Raw genomic sequence first — 20,222 nt, 5'->3', positions numbered from 1 at the left:
TATCTGCAAATAATATCATTATTTATAATAATATTTTTTTTATGATCCGTTTGTATTATTATTTCAAAGTCAAACATAAATTTGTTTGCATTTAAATAGTTTTTGTATTTTAATATTTTTTACATTAAAAATATATAATAGTTTTGTTGGATTGTATTGATGTGATTACTAACACTGCAATCAAAAAAAAAAAAATTGTTGAATCATTTGTTGGCCAATAGATTGTCGACTAATTAGTAATAATTAGTGTGTTTTTTGTTATTTGTTTGATTACATTGACTGCAATATACATTGTTTGGTCGATTATAACGACCCGTACGTGTGTTTTATTGACCACCGCAGCCACCGATTAGGGCAGACAGACAGACACCAGCGATTGGATCCAAACAGTAATGGTATTGGTGTCGTATTTGAGTCGATGTCATCACTATTTGGTGGCACTGAGGCCGTGGTCATTCTCGGCCTCGTCGACACCAGTACTTCTCGGTACTGTTCTGGCCTACAAAGCGACCGATTCGTTTTCGTTGGTCACACTGATAGCTACACTGTTGACAGTGGTGTCGGTACACGCGGCCGGCAATCTGGTCAACACGTATTGCGATTTTATGAAAGGCATAGACTCGAAACGTCGCGCCGATGACCGCACTCTTGTCGACTCAATTCTGAAGCCCGAAGAAGTGGTCAATTTGGGTAATATATGACTGATTTGATTGATTCATATGATATGATATCTAACAGATTGTTTCAAAAACAGGTGTCCTCTCATACATCATGGGTTGTATCGGTTTTGTAATAGTCGTGTTCGTCAGTCCGGCCCGAATGGAATTGTTGGCCGTCCTCTACTTCGGTGGTCTCAGCTTTTCATTTCTCTATACGGGTGGCATTGGTCTCAAATATATAGCTTTGGGTGACATCATCATTATGGTAACGTTCGGGCCGGTGGCCGTACTGTACGCGTTTGTCGCCCAAACCGGTAATTTAGATATTATTATCGATTATATATATATGGATACCATTTCAGTGTCAATTAAATAACTTGTATTTCATATGAATTTGCACCGATAGGTAACTTAAACATGGCCTCATTGATCTATGCCATACCGTTGGCGCTTAATACGGAAGCCATACTACACTCGAACAATACCCGAGACATTGAATCTGACCGACGGGCCGGCTGTATGACTCTGGCCGTACTGATTGGCCATCAGCTCTCACACATACTGTTCGCTCTTCTATTATTTATACCATACATACTATTTTGTGTTACTAGTATTCAGTACTCGTTGTGGTTATTATTACCGCTAATAACCATAAAAAGTGCTTTCGATTTGGAGAAACAATTTCGCGGCGGAAATCTTAGATATTTGCCCCGAGATATGGCCAAACTTAACCTCTATTTCGGTGTATTTTATTTGATCGCCTGTTGTCTGTCCAATCCTAAACAATTGCCCGGAATTGTGCGCAACTAATTACCCGATTATCCCCTCCTCACCCACCCTTCTCTCCCCCCCCCGATATGTTAATTGTATCAATTAATAATTAAATCCATCAAATTTTTTTTATTGTTGGTTTGTTTGTTTGTTAGACACATTCATATTGGTGGCCATCAATGTGTGGGTGCCATTGATAATGTTATTAATTATTGAGTGATTGATAATAATGATATGATAAACATTTATGTTTAGTATTTATAATTAATATATATTTATATATTTATATAAATTAATATTTATTTAAAAAAATCATTTAATAATAATAGTTAATTGTTTTTCTCTTTAATGGAAAAACGAGATGAATTTTTGATATATTTTTATTGCAATATTTTATAATTTAATTTTTATTATATGAATATTTAAATAAATTGAAACTTAAATAATTGTTAATAATAGTAAATTTTATTGTCACTCTTTTTATTATAATATATATATTATCAGTCAAATAAATAAATAATTAATAATAGATAGAGAAAGAGATATAGAGAAAAATTAACTCATTAATAGATAGTTGAATGATATTAATTTTTTTGATTTTGTTTGATTTGTTTAAATTAAATTATTATTATTTTTTAAAATAATTATAATTGGAATCGTATATGTATTTTTTGATATAATCTTATATTAATAATAATAATAATACAAATATAATACACTGTTTTGCACTTCATTTTTGGTTAAAAGTTAACATAAAATTTCGAGATTTATGTTATCCTCTTTTTTAAAAAAAAATCATTTATAATACATAATAAATAAATATATTTATATAATATGAGAAAACAATAATATTCTAAATAAATTACAGATTATCCATTAGATTCAAAGCTTAATTATTAGGTTCAAAATATATATATTTATGAGATTATAATCAATACATAACTTTTTTTTGTATAACAGTATATGTATTTTTAAGATCTTTTTGTTTTGTTTTGTTTAAGTTTGTTGAAGAAATAGGAGACTCCATATCCTCTAAAAAGTTATCTGTTTTTTGTTGTTATTGAAAATGTCTTTCAAATGTTACGCTTTCGCTGAGTTGTTGTGATTATTATGAAGAATAGTTCTCTCCTTGTAGTAGATCTCTTCAGTCTCTTTGTCGCAAACCAATAATAGTATGGCTCCGATAAGGAATATGGCCGCACCCCAGCCCACACCGTACGCCCAACCGAAGTACCAAAGCGGCCGATTGGCGGGCACTAAGTCTGAATGGTGTAATTCATTATAGAAAAAGGCCGGATATAATGTTAGCGCCACTATCACTGCCAGCACTGGTGATTGTGGTGATGGTGTTGTTGAGTCAAATCAATTATAGAGAGAGAAAAAAAAAGTCATTAATTATAGTGTAATAATAGTAATTTAAGGGTCGATATCGATGAGGGCATGACTTACGAGCTGCTAAATTGATGTAAAGGGCAAAACGATAAAATGTGTACTTTCGGTTCGGGTCACGACTCGAGAGGCCAAAAGCCGTGAGAATAGTGGCCGATAAGGTCAACACAAAACACGAGATGCAGAAGAAACCCGACAATCGTATATAAGCTAATAATAATATTAATAATATTAATATGGATTATAAAAAAAGGAAAGTCATGTTGTTTATTATGTCAGAGGATTTATATGTCAATTGTATCACTGATTTTTTTTATCCGATTAGTGATATATAAATATATACTGTATATATCATTATATTTTATTTATATAACTTTTGAACTGCAAACACACACACTAACTGGCTTTGCTTTCACATAGCATACTAACAACAAAAACTAATCAGTGATTGTCATTATATTGGTTGTAATCATTACCTGCATCCCGTCCCCAATGGCAACCATCCGGGTCTTGTAGACCAAATGGCAGCGGTCGTGGACTGTCGGCATCGATACAGAATTGCCACAATCCTTGTCTATATTTATTTGTTGTCAACCAATTGGTCGATAGTAATGATAATAATATCAAAAAATCAACGAAAAAACTGCATATTAATGCTATGACCTGTATGTGGAAAATGAGACAACAAATGTTAATTAATTTATAAGTTAATTTGTAAACTATAAAATAATTAACTAATTAAATTGATAAATATTTTATTAAGATCTAATAAATTACTAATTTATAGTAAATAATGTGAACAGTACTATAACCTATATATATTGTAAATCTAAATAATATCTAAATATTATCTTAAATGTTGACAATTTGCCAATTATTTGCTTTAAAATAATATTTAATATAAAATTATGTAAACACACATTAATATATTATTATTTAAAATCATAAATTTATGAGCATTTATGATATAATTATAAATATCTAAAAAAATTCATTTGTGTAAACATTTACACACATATTCACAAATACACTCTCATTTTACCATATAGTTTGAGTCAAATGTTTAAAAACATTTTTTTAAAAATAAATTAAATGACATTGAAATTAATGATAAAAAAATATTAGAGTACTATTTTAAACAACAACAAAAAAATTTCGACAAATAACATGTAGGTGTTTATACAAACAATTTCAAAAAACAAATATCTATTTTAAAATAATAATTGTTTTAGTGTCCAAACCCTGAATATATTGCAATTTTTGCGCCAAATAGTGGACACAAAACAACATCCCGGCACCCGTTCCTCAATAACTTCGATTCGTTCTTCAATTTGATATTCATTGTTGTTGTGCTGTCGACTATAGTATGGATTGGCGGCGACCGGCTGTTGTTGTTGACAACTGGGACCGGCGCTCATCATTGGATTACCATAACTGACTATATTTTGTTGAAGTACTCGTCCATTCATTTCTTTTTAATTTTCTTTTGTAATTTATTATTAACAATAAATATTTAACATTTAAAAAAATTATTATTTTAAATAAAATAATTTTGTTTATTATCTACTCTTGATTTTTGGTTTGATTTGTCATGTGATCACTTAATTATTTAAAACATTGGAAATTGATATTAATTGATATGACTTGAAGTTTTTTTAAACATATTTTTTCAAACAAATCAATCAACAACTACTACATTTAAATAACATATGTGCAGATAATTCAACAATTATTAATATACAACAAAGTGTTTCATTAATTAAAAACAAAACAAAATCTATATTATTAGATACAACAATAAATGGTTTTAAACAAATGATTTATATAATAATTAAATTTTAATAGCATTTGATGGTCACAATTGTATGTCATTATTATTATTAATGCAATAATAGTTAATCAGTTAGTAATTGAAAATTAGTATTTTTAACATATTTTCTGATAAATTATACAATTTTCTTGTCATTATTATTGATAATTCATTTCAATATATGATTGTCATCTCATGAATATGTTTTGTTGTTGTTATTGGTTATAAACTGTGTTTAACTGTCACCACATTTGTCGGTCAGAGATAAATATATATATATATATATATATTTGATTGACATTTGAGGGAGAGATGCCAAACATCAAGAAAATAAAATTATTTATCTGAATTAAACATTAAATTCAATATATTGAATATATATACATATATATATTCCGGTATTATAATGATGTGTTTGTGTGTGTAATAAAAATTTAGATTTTATTCAAATCAACGACACATGAAAACATTTTTTGTGATTGATTTGATTATATACACACAATATATTATTATTATTACATATATTTTTTTATTTTATTTCTGATGATCACACAAAATATATGTTTGTATTTATGAATTGCTAAGTCAGAGGAAATCAATTACTGTTAAGTAGTGCTGAAACCGACTGTCGACATACACAAGTGCACTGCCTGTGCCAGCAATGGTTTTTTTTGGTGGTGGGTATACACTGTATAGTCGAGTTGGGAGTCCAACAATGGATTCTGCCGTACAAACGACATGTCAATGTATAGCAAAAAATAATAAACTATTCAATTCTGGTGTACAGTAAGTAATACAACCATTACGTATAGTATTGTGAATGAGAGAGAGAGAGAGAGAGAGAGAGAGAGAGAGAGAGAGAGAGAGAGAGAGATAACTGAGACAACTCGGAAAAACACGGGCACTGGTACTGTAAGTACTAGTTTTGTTGTTAATATATTAGGAATTGGATGTAGAGATGGGAAGCTATGTGAGTGTGTGGGTGAGTGAGTGAGTTAGTTGGAGAGTGTAAAGTGATGTTTGTTTGTAAGGAAAGGGAGACAACACTACTACTCGGGTTATAATACCGTTACAGTTGGCATAGACTTTATGCCCATAGAGTACGCCCTTAATAACGCTTCACTGCAACAAAACTATAGCCGAGAGAATCGTTGACTTAAATTCCTATTCTGTATACCGGAATAACACACTAAAAACACTATACATATTATATATATGTTTGTATATAATGTATATAACACTCCATTTACACCAATATGTACGACAGTCTCAATCACTCCCCCCTTCCCTTTCATAAACTCCCGGTGCTCTCAATCAAAACACATTTATAAATAATAGCCGAAAGCTTTTTATATTACTTAGACAAACACATAGACAACAAGCAATTGCGAGACAATATAGAGAGTGAGACAATTAATTATGCTTTCAATACAGCAATCCTTTTATCATTTATTATATAAATAAAAATATATTATTTTTTATTAATATTCTCTGTTAGCTATTAAACAAAATATAAATAAATAAATAATACTAAACTAGCTATATATAAATAAATTGAAAATATTAAAAAAATACCAAATATATTAAACATTACTAATATATATAATTAAAATACCATCAATGATCAACATTTTGTATGACAATCAATTTATGGCATATTATTATCATTTTTTGTTGTTGTTAAATACAATTGTTAACACTCAAAAATAAGATAATTATTAATTAATATAACCATAGAAATAAAAATAAAACAAAATATTACTATTGATATATTTATATATATATAGTAAAGATCCAAATATTAATGACTATTATATATATTTCAGACATTTAGCTGAAAACTAATTAAAATTTTCGTTTTCCTAATGAAACAATTGTTTTAATGAGAAAAACACTGTTTTGTATGAAAATTTAATTGAATTTTATGGGCTCTAAATTAACTACTACTAAGTATCTAACATTTCATAGCATTATTATTATTACTATTATTATACCGGTATTGTATTATTATTATGAAAATCAAAATACAAAACACATTATAAATCTAAATATAAATCTTTATATATTTTAATAAGCAAAATAAAATTAGAGTTTATAGTGTTTTTCAATTAAATTTATGATTAACTAGGAAATGAAAAAATGTCATTTAAATGGATTTTTATCTAAATGTTTAAATGTTTTAAAATCTTAAATATATAATATAATTACAAACCAATAATAACACAACAAATGGTGTTAAATGTTAATTAATTTGGTTAAATGTTTGTTATACATAAAATACAACTTTTAACTGTTGTTAATTAACACACAGAAATTTATAGTAAAACACAGTATATTAATAGTATAAACAGTCTATTAGTTAAAAGAAATATGATATTCACAAAAAAATAAGTAACAAAACTAATATATCATTTTACAATACATTAACAATTTAATGGTACATTTGACTCAAACAAGTATAAAAATTATAAATTTTATATTATTATTATTATTATGATATAAATATAGATTACACACAATTTAAGTTTTATAGTGTACTGTATATTATTAATAAAATATTAATGAGATAAAAAAAATCAATAGACAAAACAAATGGGACATACCTTCAATGGCCTGACAATAGTAACCGTTTCTAATGATGTTGTCGGTGCCATCATCTCTATATTTACTGATTATCTAAAATAACAAACAAACATATTTTTAAATAAAGTTTGTCAAACAAAAAATTAGTTACACTTATGTCTGTAAATGAGAGTAAAAATATATAAATATATTTACAGTATACTGTATATACAGTACATTAAAACATAATATATTGGTAATAAATATTTGACATTATGCCATAAAACTTAAATACATTTGCCATAGAGATTAATATTAATAAATGTGTTTAAAAATTAAAGTTTCTTTTTTCGATTGTTTTAATAATTAAAATACTGTATCATATTAGACAATGTTTTTTTTTGTTTGTTGTTGAAATTGAGTTTTTTTTCAATTATATCTATGAATGTCAGATGTAATGGGAGATAATAAATGATAAATATTTTTAATTTGCTATTATTATTTTTTATCACACAGTAATAATAGCACCAATACTACTATTACTACTACTACTACTGTACTAATGAGAAAACTGCAATAAAACTATCATCTAATAGATGGCCAGGAGTTTTGTGCACAAGTATTTAATTATCGATCAAATTATCAAAAATATATATATATAATAACAATATATATGTAATTTATATGTATAACAATATACTGGTGTCTATTCATTTGAATTCACATAAAATATAGTGCAATGAGAGAGACAATACATAGTCGCACACACATAACAAAACACATAAAAATTTATCTATAATTATATTAATAATAATAATCTCATTTCAAGGATCCCTATGTATATATACAGTATATATTGTATATTAAAGTCATGACTAATGCATAACTCTATCACATAATAATAGCCATTCATTTAATGATGGAGTGGGCGACCAAACAATTGCTTTATTATTATTATTATTATTATTATCATTATTATTATTATTCAACTTATAGTTGTGTAGTCCATAGAAATGTATAAAAATTTTATAATACTAAACTATAAAAAAATTTTTATCTCAATTTCATGTCTCAGATAAAATACATTATAAATAAATAAAGAAATTTAAATGTTTTGTCTATCATCATCATCATATAGATAAATCTTTAAAGTTATTAAAATATTTTTATAACGTCAATTGATTATCATTTTTAATGGTTTATTAATTATTGGTTAATTAACATTGCAATAATAATAATAATAATAATAATAATAATAATAATAATAATAATAATAATAATAATAATAATTATAATAATTAATACATTTCAAAGCATAGAAGCACATCATTATATAAAATATTATAATTAATCGATAATATTGTAAATTAGATGTGAAAACGGATCGGTTATATCAAATAACTTATTTTATGGTAAAACAAATTTTATGGTAGATTGAAATTTTAGAAAGAAAAAATGTTTGTTAAAATTTATCTTAAAATATTTTAAATTTTATTATTAGTTAACTAAATTAATCATAAAAGCAAATTGTTAAATCCTAACTAATATATATATATACAGTATCAGGGTTAAGTAAGGGGGGGGGGGGGGGTAGGGGGGGTAAGGCCAAAATACCCCCCCCTAAGATCGAGAAATTGGGATTTTACCCCCCCAGACTTTTTGACTAAATTGGAAAAATTGTCGCTTAAAAACGACGAGAAATGACCCCCCCCCTAAAATTTCGGTTCGAAAATTTTTTTTAAATTTATAAAAATTTTAATTTTAGTTGATACTATTTTAGTAAGTGTTTTTATGTTTTTAATATTTATAAGAATCTAATTATTGATTAAAAATAAGTAAAAAAGTTAAAATAACGTTAAAACTCATCTAAAAATATCATAATTTTAATTAAAATATTAAACTAAAAAATTAAAAATTACCTATTTGTTGAAAAGAATAATCATATTACAATTTAAATATAAGTTTAAGATAGTTTAAGAAGTTAATAAAGCAATAAATACTTATATTACAAGGTTTTTATTAATAATTTTTAAAATTTTAACTAAAAAATTTAAAATATTTTCAATTTTTTAATTAGTATTCAGTCAGTATTTATATAAAAATAACATTAAAAAATAAAAATATATATCTATAAACTTTAAACTAAATATTAAGTAATATTTAAAAAATTAATTATTTTAAAAGTTAAAAATTACTAAAATACTAAAAAACTCATAATGTATCATTAATGCTTTTATCAACTATTTTTAATTATTAAATACATTATTATTTTATTTTTTGTTAAAATTTAAGTTTTTATTAATTTTTAAAATATTTTTTAAAAAATATTAATTTTTTGTTAAAATTTAAGTTTTTGTTAATTTTTAAGTTTTTTTTGTATTTTTGGAAATTTTATCTATTTTCCTGGGAATTTATACGGGAACTTGTGGGAACTTTATCAAATTTACATGGGAATATTCGGGAATTTAAGGGAATATTAGGGAATTTTCTCTTGACCCCCCCCCTTGATTTTGGATTTTTGAAAAAATTGCCGTTTAAAAATGCAATAAAAATCTTACCCCACCCAATACCCCCCCCCCCCCCAAGATTTTTCGAGAATTTTGTAAATTTTACCCCGGTCTACCCCCCCCTAAAATCCAAAACCTTGCTTAACCCTGATACAGTATATATATACTATATATTTATAAAAACAACAAATATATAAACTCAATATAGTATATATATATATATATATATATAATACAATAATTTATTGTTACATTTAATTAATTTATTGCAACTATAAAAATAAATGTCGGGATATATTTCGTTAGTGTATTATTAGTTGGAAAAGAGTAGGTTAAGTGTGTGTTGTTATATAAAGTATATTAGTTTAGTGTCAAATAGGGTTATATATGTATTGATAAAGTATTGTATAGTATATTATATGTAAAGCATGTATTAATTTTAACTATTGTATTGTCATCGCATCTATTATTGTCAGTAAACTATTTAAGCAAATTTACTATTACTTAAACAATTGCAGACAATATTGTTATTTGTGTTACTAGTGATAGTATTATTCTAGTATTGTATTTATATATAATATACATAATATATAGTAACTATAAAATACTGTATAAAATATTTATAACAATACTACCAATGAAATTATAGATAATGAAATAAATTGTGCAATAATAACAACAATAATATAATAAACAAACAAAAAACAAATAAATATAACTTAAATTAATACTTACATTAAATATAAGTTATGGGATTATTTTTTATTGATATATATTTATATATCAATGTATCATATATGTATATAATTTCAAAAAATATGTAATATATATATATATACTGTAGATATCAATATTGAGTATTAATTATATGATGATATTTTTAATAGGGTATATAAGTTAGTTATATATCATATATCAATTAAAATTATTATTATTATTAAAATATAAGTATAATTTTTTTATAATAAATAATATATAATTTGATAAAATCGTTGTTTTCTGAAAAATATATAATAATATTAATAATAATATATTTATTGTCTGTTTTAAATACACTAAAATTCACACATTTAAAAATATTTATTTATTTATATATATATACTAAAAATATTTATATGTAAATATAAATATAAAAAATAAAATAAAGTTAAAAAAAATAAAATTTTGTCACAAATATTTGAAAAGTAAATAATGATATTATTATTATTATTATTATTATTATTATTATTATTATTAAATATTATTATTTCACTGCATTTTTTTCATGGGTCCACACAAAACACATATTGATTTTGTGAAAATAAAATGTTTCAAAAATTTATTTAATTTTTTTTTGTCAAAAGTAAATATTGCGTTAATTGATTGCAATAACAAAAAAAATAAATAAATAAATGAAAACTTATAGCAAATTAAATGTCTATTTATTTATTTATTTTAGGGAAAAGTTGTGTCCAAAACAAACAAACAAAATAAATAACTCAAACAAAACATATATAAGATTTTGATGAAACAATTATTAATTTATAATAATAATAATAATTAAATAGCGGATAAAATTATTGTATAATATAAGTCAAATTAAAACTATTATTAAATACAATCGCTTTTAGTTATTATTATTATTATTATTATTATAGAAAGCGTCTAATGTTTTGTTATTTTTGTACATATTTTTTATAACACAAATAGTTTAGTTCACAACATATTTATATATATAAACCAATAGTTTATAATAATATCATTCAATATATATATAATACAGAGTATAATATCATTTACACAGTGAGTGGTGACATCATAATGGCATATATCACCCAATCATATACATCAGCCAACAATACACATACAGTGTTACGTTTAGTGACTAATTTTGACGACCCCTTTATATGTTACCAAACCTTGATAAGTGATAAGTATATTCATATACTCATATATTTTTATATATACGTTATATGCGGTTATTTGTGGACAACTATTGCCAAAAATTGATGGCAATACTCATGAAAGTGACTCTCAAATGCATAGAAAACAAACCCAACAGTGATTGCATAGTTTAGTGAAGCCTTACATAAATAACGTAACACATACAGAGAAATTTCTACATGGTAAATTTATTTATATTAAATTTATATACAGTATAGTCTAGAGTCTAGACATACATAAAAATTTCTAGACATAAATTGACTATATGTTTGTTTGTATGACTGTATTATAATACCTAAAGTTAATCAATAATTTTTTTTTTTGAAAAAAATAAATTTTAAATTTAATGGAAATTTTAATTTAAATATATAAATATTTATTTTTTTTTTTGAAAAAATATTGATTTTTCTGCGCCACTCTAAGGAATTGTTTATTATTTATTTCATATTACAGTATATTATTTATTAAAAAAAATTAATTACTATTATATTTAAGTAAATGTAAAACTATATTGATTTTTTTTTGAAAAAAATTATAAATTTAAGTTATAACTTATTTATTTATATATACTGTATATATATTTTTTTATTTTATGCTTTTAGGTTAGTTAAACAAAATCATAAAAATCAATATTATATGTATTTTATAAATTATTATTATTACTACTATTATTCTATAATATTAAGTACAATAATAACTACAAAAAACTTTTACGGTAATTAATTTTTAATATTAAAATAAATTAATTACAATATAAAATTTTATATACATGTATAGTGTATTTAATATTGTATAATAACATTTAAATTAATTGAAATAATAATAAACAATTTTTAGCGATGCATGTAAATAATTTATATATTATATAAAATTATATAAATTTGTATATAATATTCTAAAAATTAATAATTAAAAAATATTATTTATTTATTTATTAAAGTAACAAAAATTTAGAATTGTTATAAATAATTTTAGATAATAAATTAAACTAAATATTGATATAAATTTATAAGCAAAATATGATAAATAAAAATAATTTAAACACAAAATTGTCTAATAGAGGACATAACCAAAATAGACGGCACACATCAAACAGCAATAATTTGTTTAAATGTTATTTAATAAATAAAACAAAAGTTTGGAGTTTGGATGCAACTAATAGAGTGTATAATGACATCAAAATTTGATTACTTATATTATAGGTTCTCTCTCTCTCTCTCTCTCTCTCTCTCTCTCTCTCTCTCTCTCTCTCTCTCTCTCTCTCTCAATATTTGTTGTTTGATATTCATATTCAATATAAATAACAATAAAAATAATAATACAGTAATAATAAAAATAGGTTTTACTTATATATATATATTATTTTTTATATTCTCTTAAACTTTATATATATTATACTGTATTGTATTGTAGTATAAACTTAAGTATATCTTTTTATTTCTATCTCTTATAAATATACTTAGAATATAGCAATTGAGAAAAAAACATAGTGTTGTTATGTTTTGCACAGTTATCTAAAACTAATCGATGGTATGGGTGTTTGGCAGCCAATCAAACAGTAAGAACTGGTGTCGACTTTCTCTTAAAAAAGAGGGTCACATCTCAACTACATTTGCCATTCAATTCTCATGTAATTTACTTGAAATGATGTTCACTATTAAGCTGTATATATAAATAAATATATGTATATAACTTAATACATATGTATTTTATAAAATATAGTAACAATTATATGCAATAATAAATAAATATTTTTATTAGTATTATAGTAATATTAATAATTTAATAAAGTGTGTCACAAAACTACACTTTTTATTTCTAAGTTATTTATACCCAAACATAATAACAATTACTTTTTATATTATATTTTCAGTTATAAAAAAAACTTTTCTGTGCTTTTATTATAATAAAAAAATCAATTATTTGTTTGCTAATCAATAAACAATTTATAAAATTATTTATTATTATAGTAAGAATAATAAGTTTAATTGTTGAATATAAAAAATTATTATTGAATTGTTTTATAAAGTTTAAATATATTTTGAAAATAAAATAAACAATTAATAACAACAGTATAAAAACTTTTTTTTTCGATAAAGTTTATCGTTTTTGATAATTTGTTTTAATATTGTTTTAATATTGTTTTAAGAATATAATAATAATAATTGAATAACAATAATGACTCAATTCATGGATGAGGTATTTAAAAAAATTATTTATATTATATATAACTTTTTATAAGTAAATATAATAAATTTGTTTAATAATTTAATAACAATTGTTTTATTTAAAAAAATTATGACATTTATAAGTATTGACATTTTAACATTTTAAGAAATTTAACATTATGTTTTCTATACAAACATATAGTTTAAGTAAATATAATATAATAAAATATAGATATTATTTTTTATTTTTTTTTATTATATTCAAATAATTATATTTTATAAACTATTTACAAGTTTATTATAAAGTCATAAATTTGTCTTTTAATTAAATTAAAAGTTTTAATTGAAAGAAAAAAAACAAAGATTTGCTGTTTGTTGCTAACCTTCAGATATTTTTTTAATGACTTTTTAAACTACATATATATTAACATTTATTATGTGATAAATTACTAAATAGCGACGGGATATGAATTATGTAAACATTTTTGTGGGCAAATCATTACCGTCTCATTCATTTATTATTAGTAATAATAAATATAATAAAGTTGTGAAATAAGTTTTAAAATAAGTTTTTTATACTATTTAATTTTAATATAGCATTTTATAATATTAGAATTACTATTAAGAAATGTTATTTTATTTAAAAATAAGTAATAGTTATAATTTTGATATATTTTTTATCAAATATATTAATTAATTAAATAATTTTCATGAAAAAACTTCACTATAGTTGAAAAAACAGTTTGTTTGTAAATTAGTCTTTTTTAATATTTAATAATACAATTAGTGTATAATTTAAAAAAAAAAATTATATTATCAAAATTGTAAAACAAAATCAATTTTATATAATTAAATTTCCAGACAAATAAAAACCCTATATTTATCACAACAGCAAATGAAACAAAAAATTCATACATATTTACAGTATTAAATAATACTATAAATAATATAAATTTTCTTTTAAAAAAATAAATAGTTATTTTTCCATATTTATAATTATCAATATTTCTATATTACTTTATTACAAACAAACAAAAAAGGATTTGACTGTATCATCGCTCACATGACGTTTGTAGTGATGTTAAAGACACACCACTTTTCACATCCCAATCAAAATCATACTTTTTTTTAATTTTATTTTTATTTCACAACTCGTTTAGTATTGTATTTATCAATTTTAATTAAATTAAATTAGCATTAATAATATTGAAAATAAAATTAATGATTGTATATATATATTAAAAAAAATCATATACTATTAAGTATTTATAATTTATAAGTATATTATTAGTATTTTCATTCAATATTCTGGACATATTTTCACGTTTTATACAAATAAAAATTTATTATTAAAAATCATTTATTATATTTTTTTTAAAAATTTCATCCAAATGCATCATGAGTTATAAAACGTGAGATACAATGAATAGTTTTAATCAATATTATTATCATTCAATAATACTACTAATAATAATAAAAATTAAATATCTATATTTAGACATATTATGATACACTCATACATATTTATGTTTCCATGAATATCATTATGATATGATTTAATGTTATAAAAAAACTAAGATTATCATTGATGTCAATTAAATAGAAAAAAAATTAATGGCCAAAAATGTTTAATTTTTATATAATAAATGTTATATAAATTTATGTTTAATTACAAATGTTTAGACATTATTTTTTTGTATTAAACTAATAATCAATAGGAATATTTGTTTAATACTTTAAAATAATATTCAATATTTTTTGGTCTATAAACTTGGCTATAATTCAATGTATATTTATGATAAGATAAAGATGAATAAATTTTTATTTTTAAATAGACTTTTAAGATAACAAGTGTCATTACATGTACTATAAAATATTTATGACAAATTTTCACACAATTTATGATATTTGATTTTCTAGAAATTGTCAAAAAAATGATTATTTACTTTAAGTATACTATGATTTATACAAAGTATTTGTAGTACATAATTGAATATTATTGTAGATTACAATTATCGATTTAAAAATATTTTAAATAAAACCTAAATTTTTTAAATATATTAAAAATTAATTTTTAATTAATAACTAATATTCACTATTGCAGTGGTACTAAAAAGTATATATATAACTGTATTAAAGTTTTCTAGTTTCATATTATTTTTAGTTTTAGTTATTATTTTTTGTTGTTGCTGTCTACATACAGTATATATATACATTAAATAGTGATTATTTTATAATTTATAATAAATAAAATTTTTAATTATCTATTCAATATCTAAAATTCCCTACAAAAAAAAATGTTATACGTTTCATATAGTGTTAATAAATTATAATTTTTAAATTTTAAAAAACCCAGTTTTTATATACAATTGTTGATTTTTATTTATTTATATAAATTACAAATATCATATGACTTTTGATAAACCTTGCACTAAATGTTTAGAAAAGTCAAATAATCAATTAATTTAAAAGTAATTTCTTTATAATATAAAGTTAATAATATTATTAATTAGTTATATAAATTTTAATTCAAAATGTTAATCAAAAATGAGGTAATTATTGATAAATGTTTTGCAAATAAATTAATGCTTATTAAAGTACTAGTATGTTATGTAAAAATATTATATAATTTAATATTTATAATTTTAAATAATTATATACAATTTAATAAAAACTTATTAAATATTGTATAGTATTTATTTGTATTATAATTGAGTTATTATTATATTAATATGTTTGTATATCAATGGAATATTTTTTTTTGTTGAGAAAAACAATATCAATAAATATTATTAATAAATTTTTGTTTTGTTTTTTATAGATTGAGGAAATCCTAAAGCCATTAGTGCTAACAAATCAACAGTTGGGCGAAATAGAGGCACTATTATTACAGTCATTCAATGAGGGTCTGCGCAAAGATACCAATCCCGTGGCACCGGTCAAGATGTTCCCGACGTTTGTCAGGGACGTACCCGACGGTAAAGAAAAATACGGTAATAATACGATAATATTGTGCTTAATATACTAGTGATTTAGGGTTTTTTTTTAAAATGGAAATTATTATCAATTTTTTTTAAAATTATGATATATTGAATAGCTGAGGGTAAATATATGGCACTGGACTTGGGTGGTACCAACTTTCGTGTATTGCTTCTGGAGCTCAATGGCGACAAATTTCATTTGGACTCCGAAGTGTATGCCGTACCCGAAATTATTATGCACGGAACAGGAGAACAGGTATTAAATTAATAATTAAATTGAATTGAATTTTTATGGTTATGTAAATATATTGTAATTTTTTCAACAACAACAAAAAAATACTAAAATTTTAATTAGTGTAGTTTAATTTTTATTTAATAAAAATAATAATTATCTTAATGATTATTATTGTGCAAATATTTCAATTTCATTATGCAATAACCAGGCATTAATTTTAAAAAAATATATAAAATTGATATAAGTCACCAGATATTATCAGTTATTTTATTTGAAATTTATAGGCACCATATAGATTATTATTATTATTATATCATAGTGTATTGAATATCAAATAAGTTATGCGATAACTTTTAATTTATTTTTTGTTGTTGTTGATTACATATAATATAAAATCAATTAATTATCAAATGCTATTTAATATTATTATTAATTATTTAATTTTCTAATCTCTCAGTTGTTTGACCACATTGCCAGTTGTATATCGGATTTTATGAAACAACGAAAAGTCATTCAATACCGGATCCCATTGGGCTTTACGTTTAGCTTTCCGTGCAAACAGGAAGGACTGACTTCGGCCCGACTAACACAATGGACTAAAGGATTCAAGTGTACCGGTGTTGAGGGCGAAGATGTGGTCCAATTGCTCAGGGATGCCATCGATAAGAGACCGGTATCTTATAATTATAATAATAATAAGATTTAGAGAAAATAATTACAAGTTTTTAAAGTTTTTTGTTTGTTTGTTTAAATACCAGGACATTGATGTAGATGTCATGGCTGTTGTCAACGATACTACCGGTACATTGATGTCATGCGCTCTTAAGAACCGGGAGTGTAGGGTCGGACTAATTATAGGTAATTAATACCTATCATCTAATTATAATTAACTTTTCAATAAACAATTCTTTATATATATATATATATATATATACTGTATTTATTCCTGTAATATTAGGCACCGGTACTAACGCTTGTTATATGGAAACACTGGAAAACGTTGAACTGTTTAGTGAGGACTTTCCAGATGTCAATCAAGTAGTGGTTAATACAGAATTGGGTGCTTTCGGTGATAACAAAGTGCTGAACTTTATCCGTACCAATTGGGATGAAGAAGTGGACACTACATCATTAAATAGAGGAAAACAATTGTGAGAATATTAGAAAATAATATATATATTTTTAAAAATGAAATATAAAAATTAATTATAAAAATAATCGACTAATATATGATTGATTACACAAAAAACTAGGTTTGAAAAAATGATATCCGGTATGTATTTGGGAGAAACAGTTCGCTGTATACTTGTAGACCTGTGCCAAAAGAAACTGTTGTTTAATGGACAGCCATCCGATAAACTGATGACACCTAAAGCCTTTCAAACGGCTTATGTGTCCGCCGTTGAATCGGATAAAGAGGACGACTATAATATGACTCGTCAGGTGATGTCAGCCATAGATCACAGGGCAGCCACTCTACTAGATTGTGATGTCGTCAAAATGGTATTTTTAAAAAATAAAAGTGTTTTATAATATATTGTTTTATTAAAATGTGTATTTTATGTTTGTTTGTGTGAAACAGGTATGTAAGCGAGTGTCTACTAGAGCCGCACATTTGGTTTCGGCAGCCGTGGCCACCATATTGAACAAAATGAAAAGACCGCACACGACAATAGGTGTCGACGGTTCGGTTTATAAATTTCATCCGCATTTTCACGACCTAATGGTCGCCAAAATCTCGGAACTCGTTGACCAGAACTATACGTTTAATCTGATGCTGTCGGAAGACGGCAGTGGTCGCGGTGCCGCTTTGGTGGCCGCAGTGGCCACCAAACAGGAGCACCGGCGCAAAGTGAGTCTCGAACAGATGGGACTGTATGTCCCGCCCAGGGATGGCGTCAATAGGAAAAACTCTAGACTAGAATTGGATGAATTGGTCGCCAAAATTAATCGCACGAATATTAACATTACTTAACACATAAAACAATAGGTTTTTTATATAGATATATATATATATATAGTATATTTTTAATTATAAATATTATATATTATACAAAAAAAAGTTTTAAACAAATATTTTGCTATCAATAATCTTTATTTTAAACAAAATAAATAATTAATTTTTTATATAATAATTTTATTTTGATATATATTTTTATTGTTAATAAAATAAATCATTAGTAAATGATGATAATAATAATGTTAGATGTAATTTAAAATAATTATACTAAATAATAATATATTTAACTAGTAAAATATTATACAAACTTTACTTGTTAAATAATACATTAAAAGTAAATTGTAATTATTAGTAAATATGTTTCACAATATCTTTTATATAAATTTATAATACAATTCAACAATAAGATGATCCAATAAATAATAAATATAAATAAATTATATTCGTATAGAAAATAAATAAAATTTATAAATAAAATACTAAACTTATAATACAAAAATGATTAAAAATTTATTTTTCAATTTAATTGAACAAATTGTCATTAATTTTACATTAAACAATAATATCGTATAGTCATATACACAAAAAAAAGTTTTTTAAAAACTAAAATAGACAAATCTTATTTACTGTATAATTGAAAAAATACATATAAATAAAACTACAATAAGTTTAATAATAATAATAATTATTATAATGTTTAAACTTGATACTTTATTTGATTAATGGTTAAAAATTACTGTTTACAATAAATATAATAATATGATCATGATAATTAATAACAATATCATTATTTATAAATATTAAATATATCATATTACAATACATAAAAATTAATCATAATTTTTTTTTTTGAGTAAAACAATATTAATTTAATAACATATAATTTACTTTTATCATTGCTCACTTTTTGTTAATATTATTATTATTATTTACAATTATATACAATATACTGTAGTATATTCAACAATAATTATATACTGTATTTTACACATTATGATTTATTATTAATATACTGTATGGTACAATGGATTATAAGTTTATTTATTTTTTTGATAATTAATTATATAGAAATACTAGAAATATTTATTACAAATTAAATATTTTACGAAAATAATAAATACGGTAATTAAACTGACAATTGGTTTTTTACTATAAATATAAAATCAATAATTATTTAAAAATTATGTTAATCTATATAAGAATATTACAATAATCATTATTTGTTTACTATTTAACAAAATAATTCTTAAAAATTAT

At 23.0% G+C, this 20,222-nt stretch overlaps 3 protein-coding genes across 5 annotated transcripts; 2 read left to right on the top strand and 1 right to left on the bottom strand.

Moving 5' to 3' along the window:
- The first annotated feature begins 83 nt into the window (after positions 1-83).
- Positions 84-1,562, top strand: LOC128963003 (ubiA prenyltransferase domain-containing protein 1 homolog). Its single transcript, XM_054309463.1, has 3 exons — positions 84-690; positions 755-973; positions 1,066-1,562. Exons 1-3 carry the CDS (start codon positions 393-395, stop codon positions 1,467-1,469), a joined length of 921 nt encoding a protein of 306 aa, XP_054165438.1. The 5' UTR covers positions 84-392; the 3' UTR covers positions 1,470-1,562.
- A 796-nt stretch (positions 1,563-2,358) lies between these two features.
- On the bottom strand, positions 2,359-7,289 carry LOC128962229 (transmembrane protein 47-like). 2 transcript variants are annotated; one of them, XM_054308589.1, is made up of 4 exons: positions 4,061-4,299; positions 3,296-3,482; positions 2,880-3,029; positions 2,359-2,758 (listed from the first exon to the last, which is right to left on the bottom strand). In XM_054308589.1, the coding sequence occupies exons 1-4, from the start codon at positions 4,286-4,288 to the stop codon at positions 2,511-2,513; spliced, it is 813 nt and encodes a 270-aa protein (XP_054164564.1). In that variant the 5' UTR covers positions 4,289-4,299; the 3' UTR covers positions 2,359-2,510. The 2 variants fall into 2 exon arrangements, with proteins under 2 accessions (XP_054164564.1, XP_054164565.1); XM_054308590.1 differs by lacking the exon at positions 4,061-4,299 and adding an exon at positions 7,233-7,289 and having other exon boundaries at positions 2,360-2,758.
- Positions 7,290-13,794: 6,505 nt separating this feature from the next.
- On the top strand, positions 13,795-19,017 carry LOC128962618 (hexokinase-1-like). Of its 2 annotated transcripts, none has more exons than XM_054309005.1 (8): positions 13,795-13,820; positions 16,611-16,782; positions 16,887-17,026; positions 17,463-17,678; positions 17,764-17,863; positions 17,964-18,156; positions 18,259-18,508; positions 18,588-19,017. In XM_054309005.1, the coding sequence occupies exons 1-8, from the start codon at positions 13,800-13,802 to the stop codon at positions 18,978-18,980; spliced, it is 1,485 nt and encodes a 494-aa protein (XP_054164980.1). In that variant the 5' UTR covers positions 13,795-13,799; the 3' UTR covers positions 18,981-19,017. The 2 variants fall into 2 exon arrangements, with proteins under 2 accessions (XP_054164980.1, XP_054164981.1); XM_054309006.1 differs by lacking the exon at positions 13,795-13,820 and adding an exon at positions 16,305-16,341.
- Positions 19,018-20,222: the final 1,205 nt, after the last annotated feature.

The sequence above is a fragment of the Oppia nitens genome, unplaced genomic scaffold (assembly GCF_028296485.1).
Source record: "Oppia nitens isolate AA-2021 unplaced genomic scaffold, nextdenovo-longstitch-racon4-pilon3 scaffold6_pilon_pilon_pilon, whole genome shotgun sequence".
Classification (NCBI taxonomy): Eukaryota; Metazoa; Arthropoda; class Arachnida; order Sarcoptiformes; family Oppiidae; genus Oppia; species Oppia nitens.
Note: the sequence above shows the minus strand (reverse complement) of the source record. Positions and strands in the feature narration are given on the sequence as shown.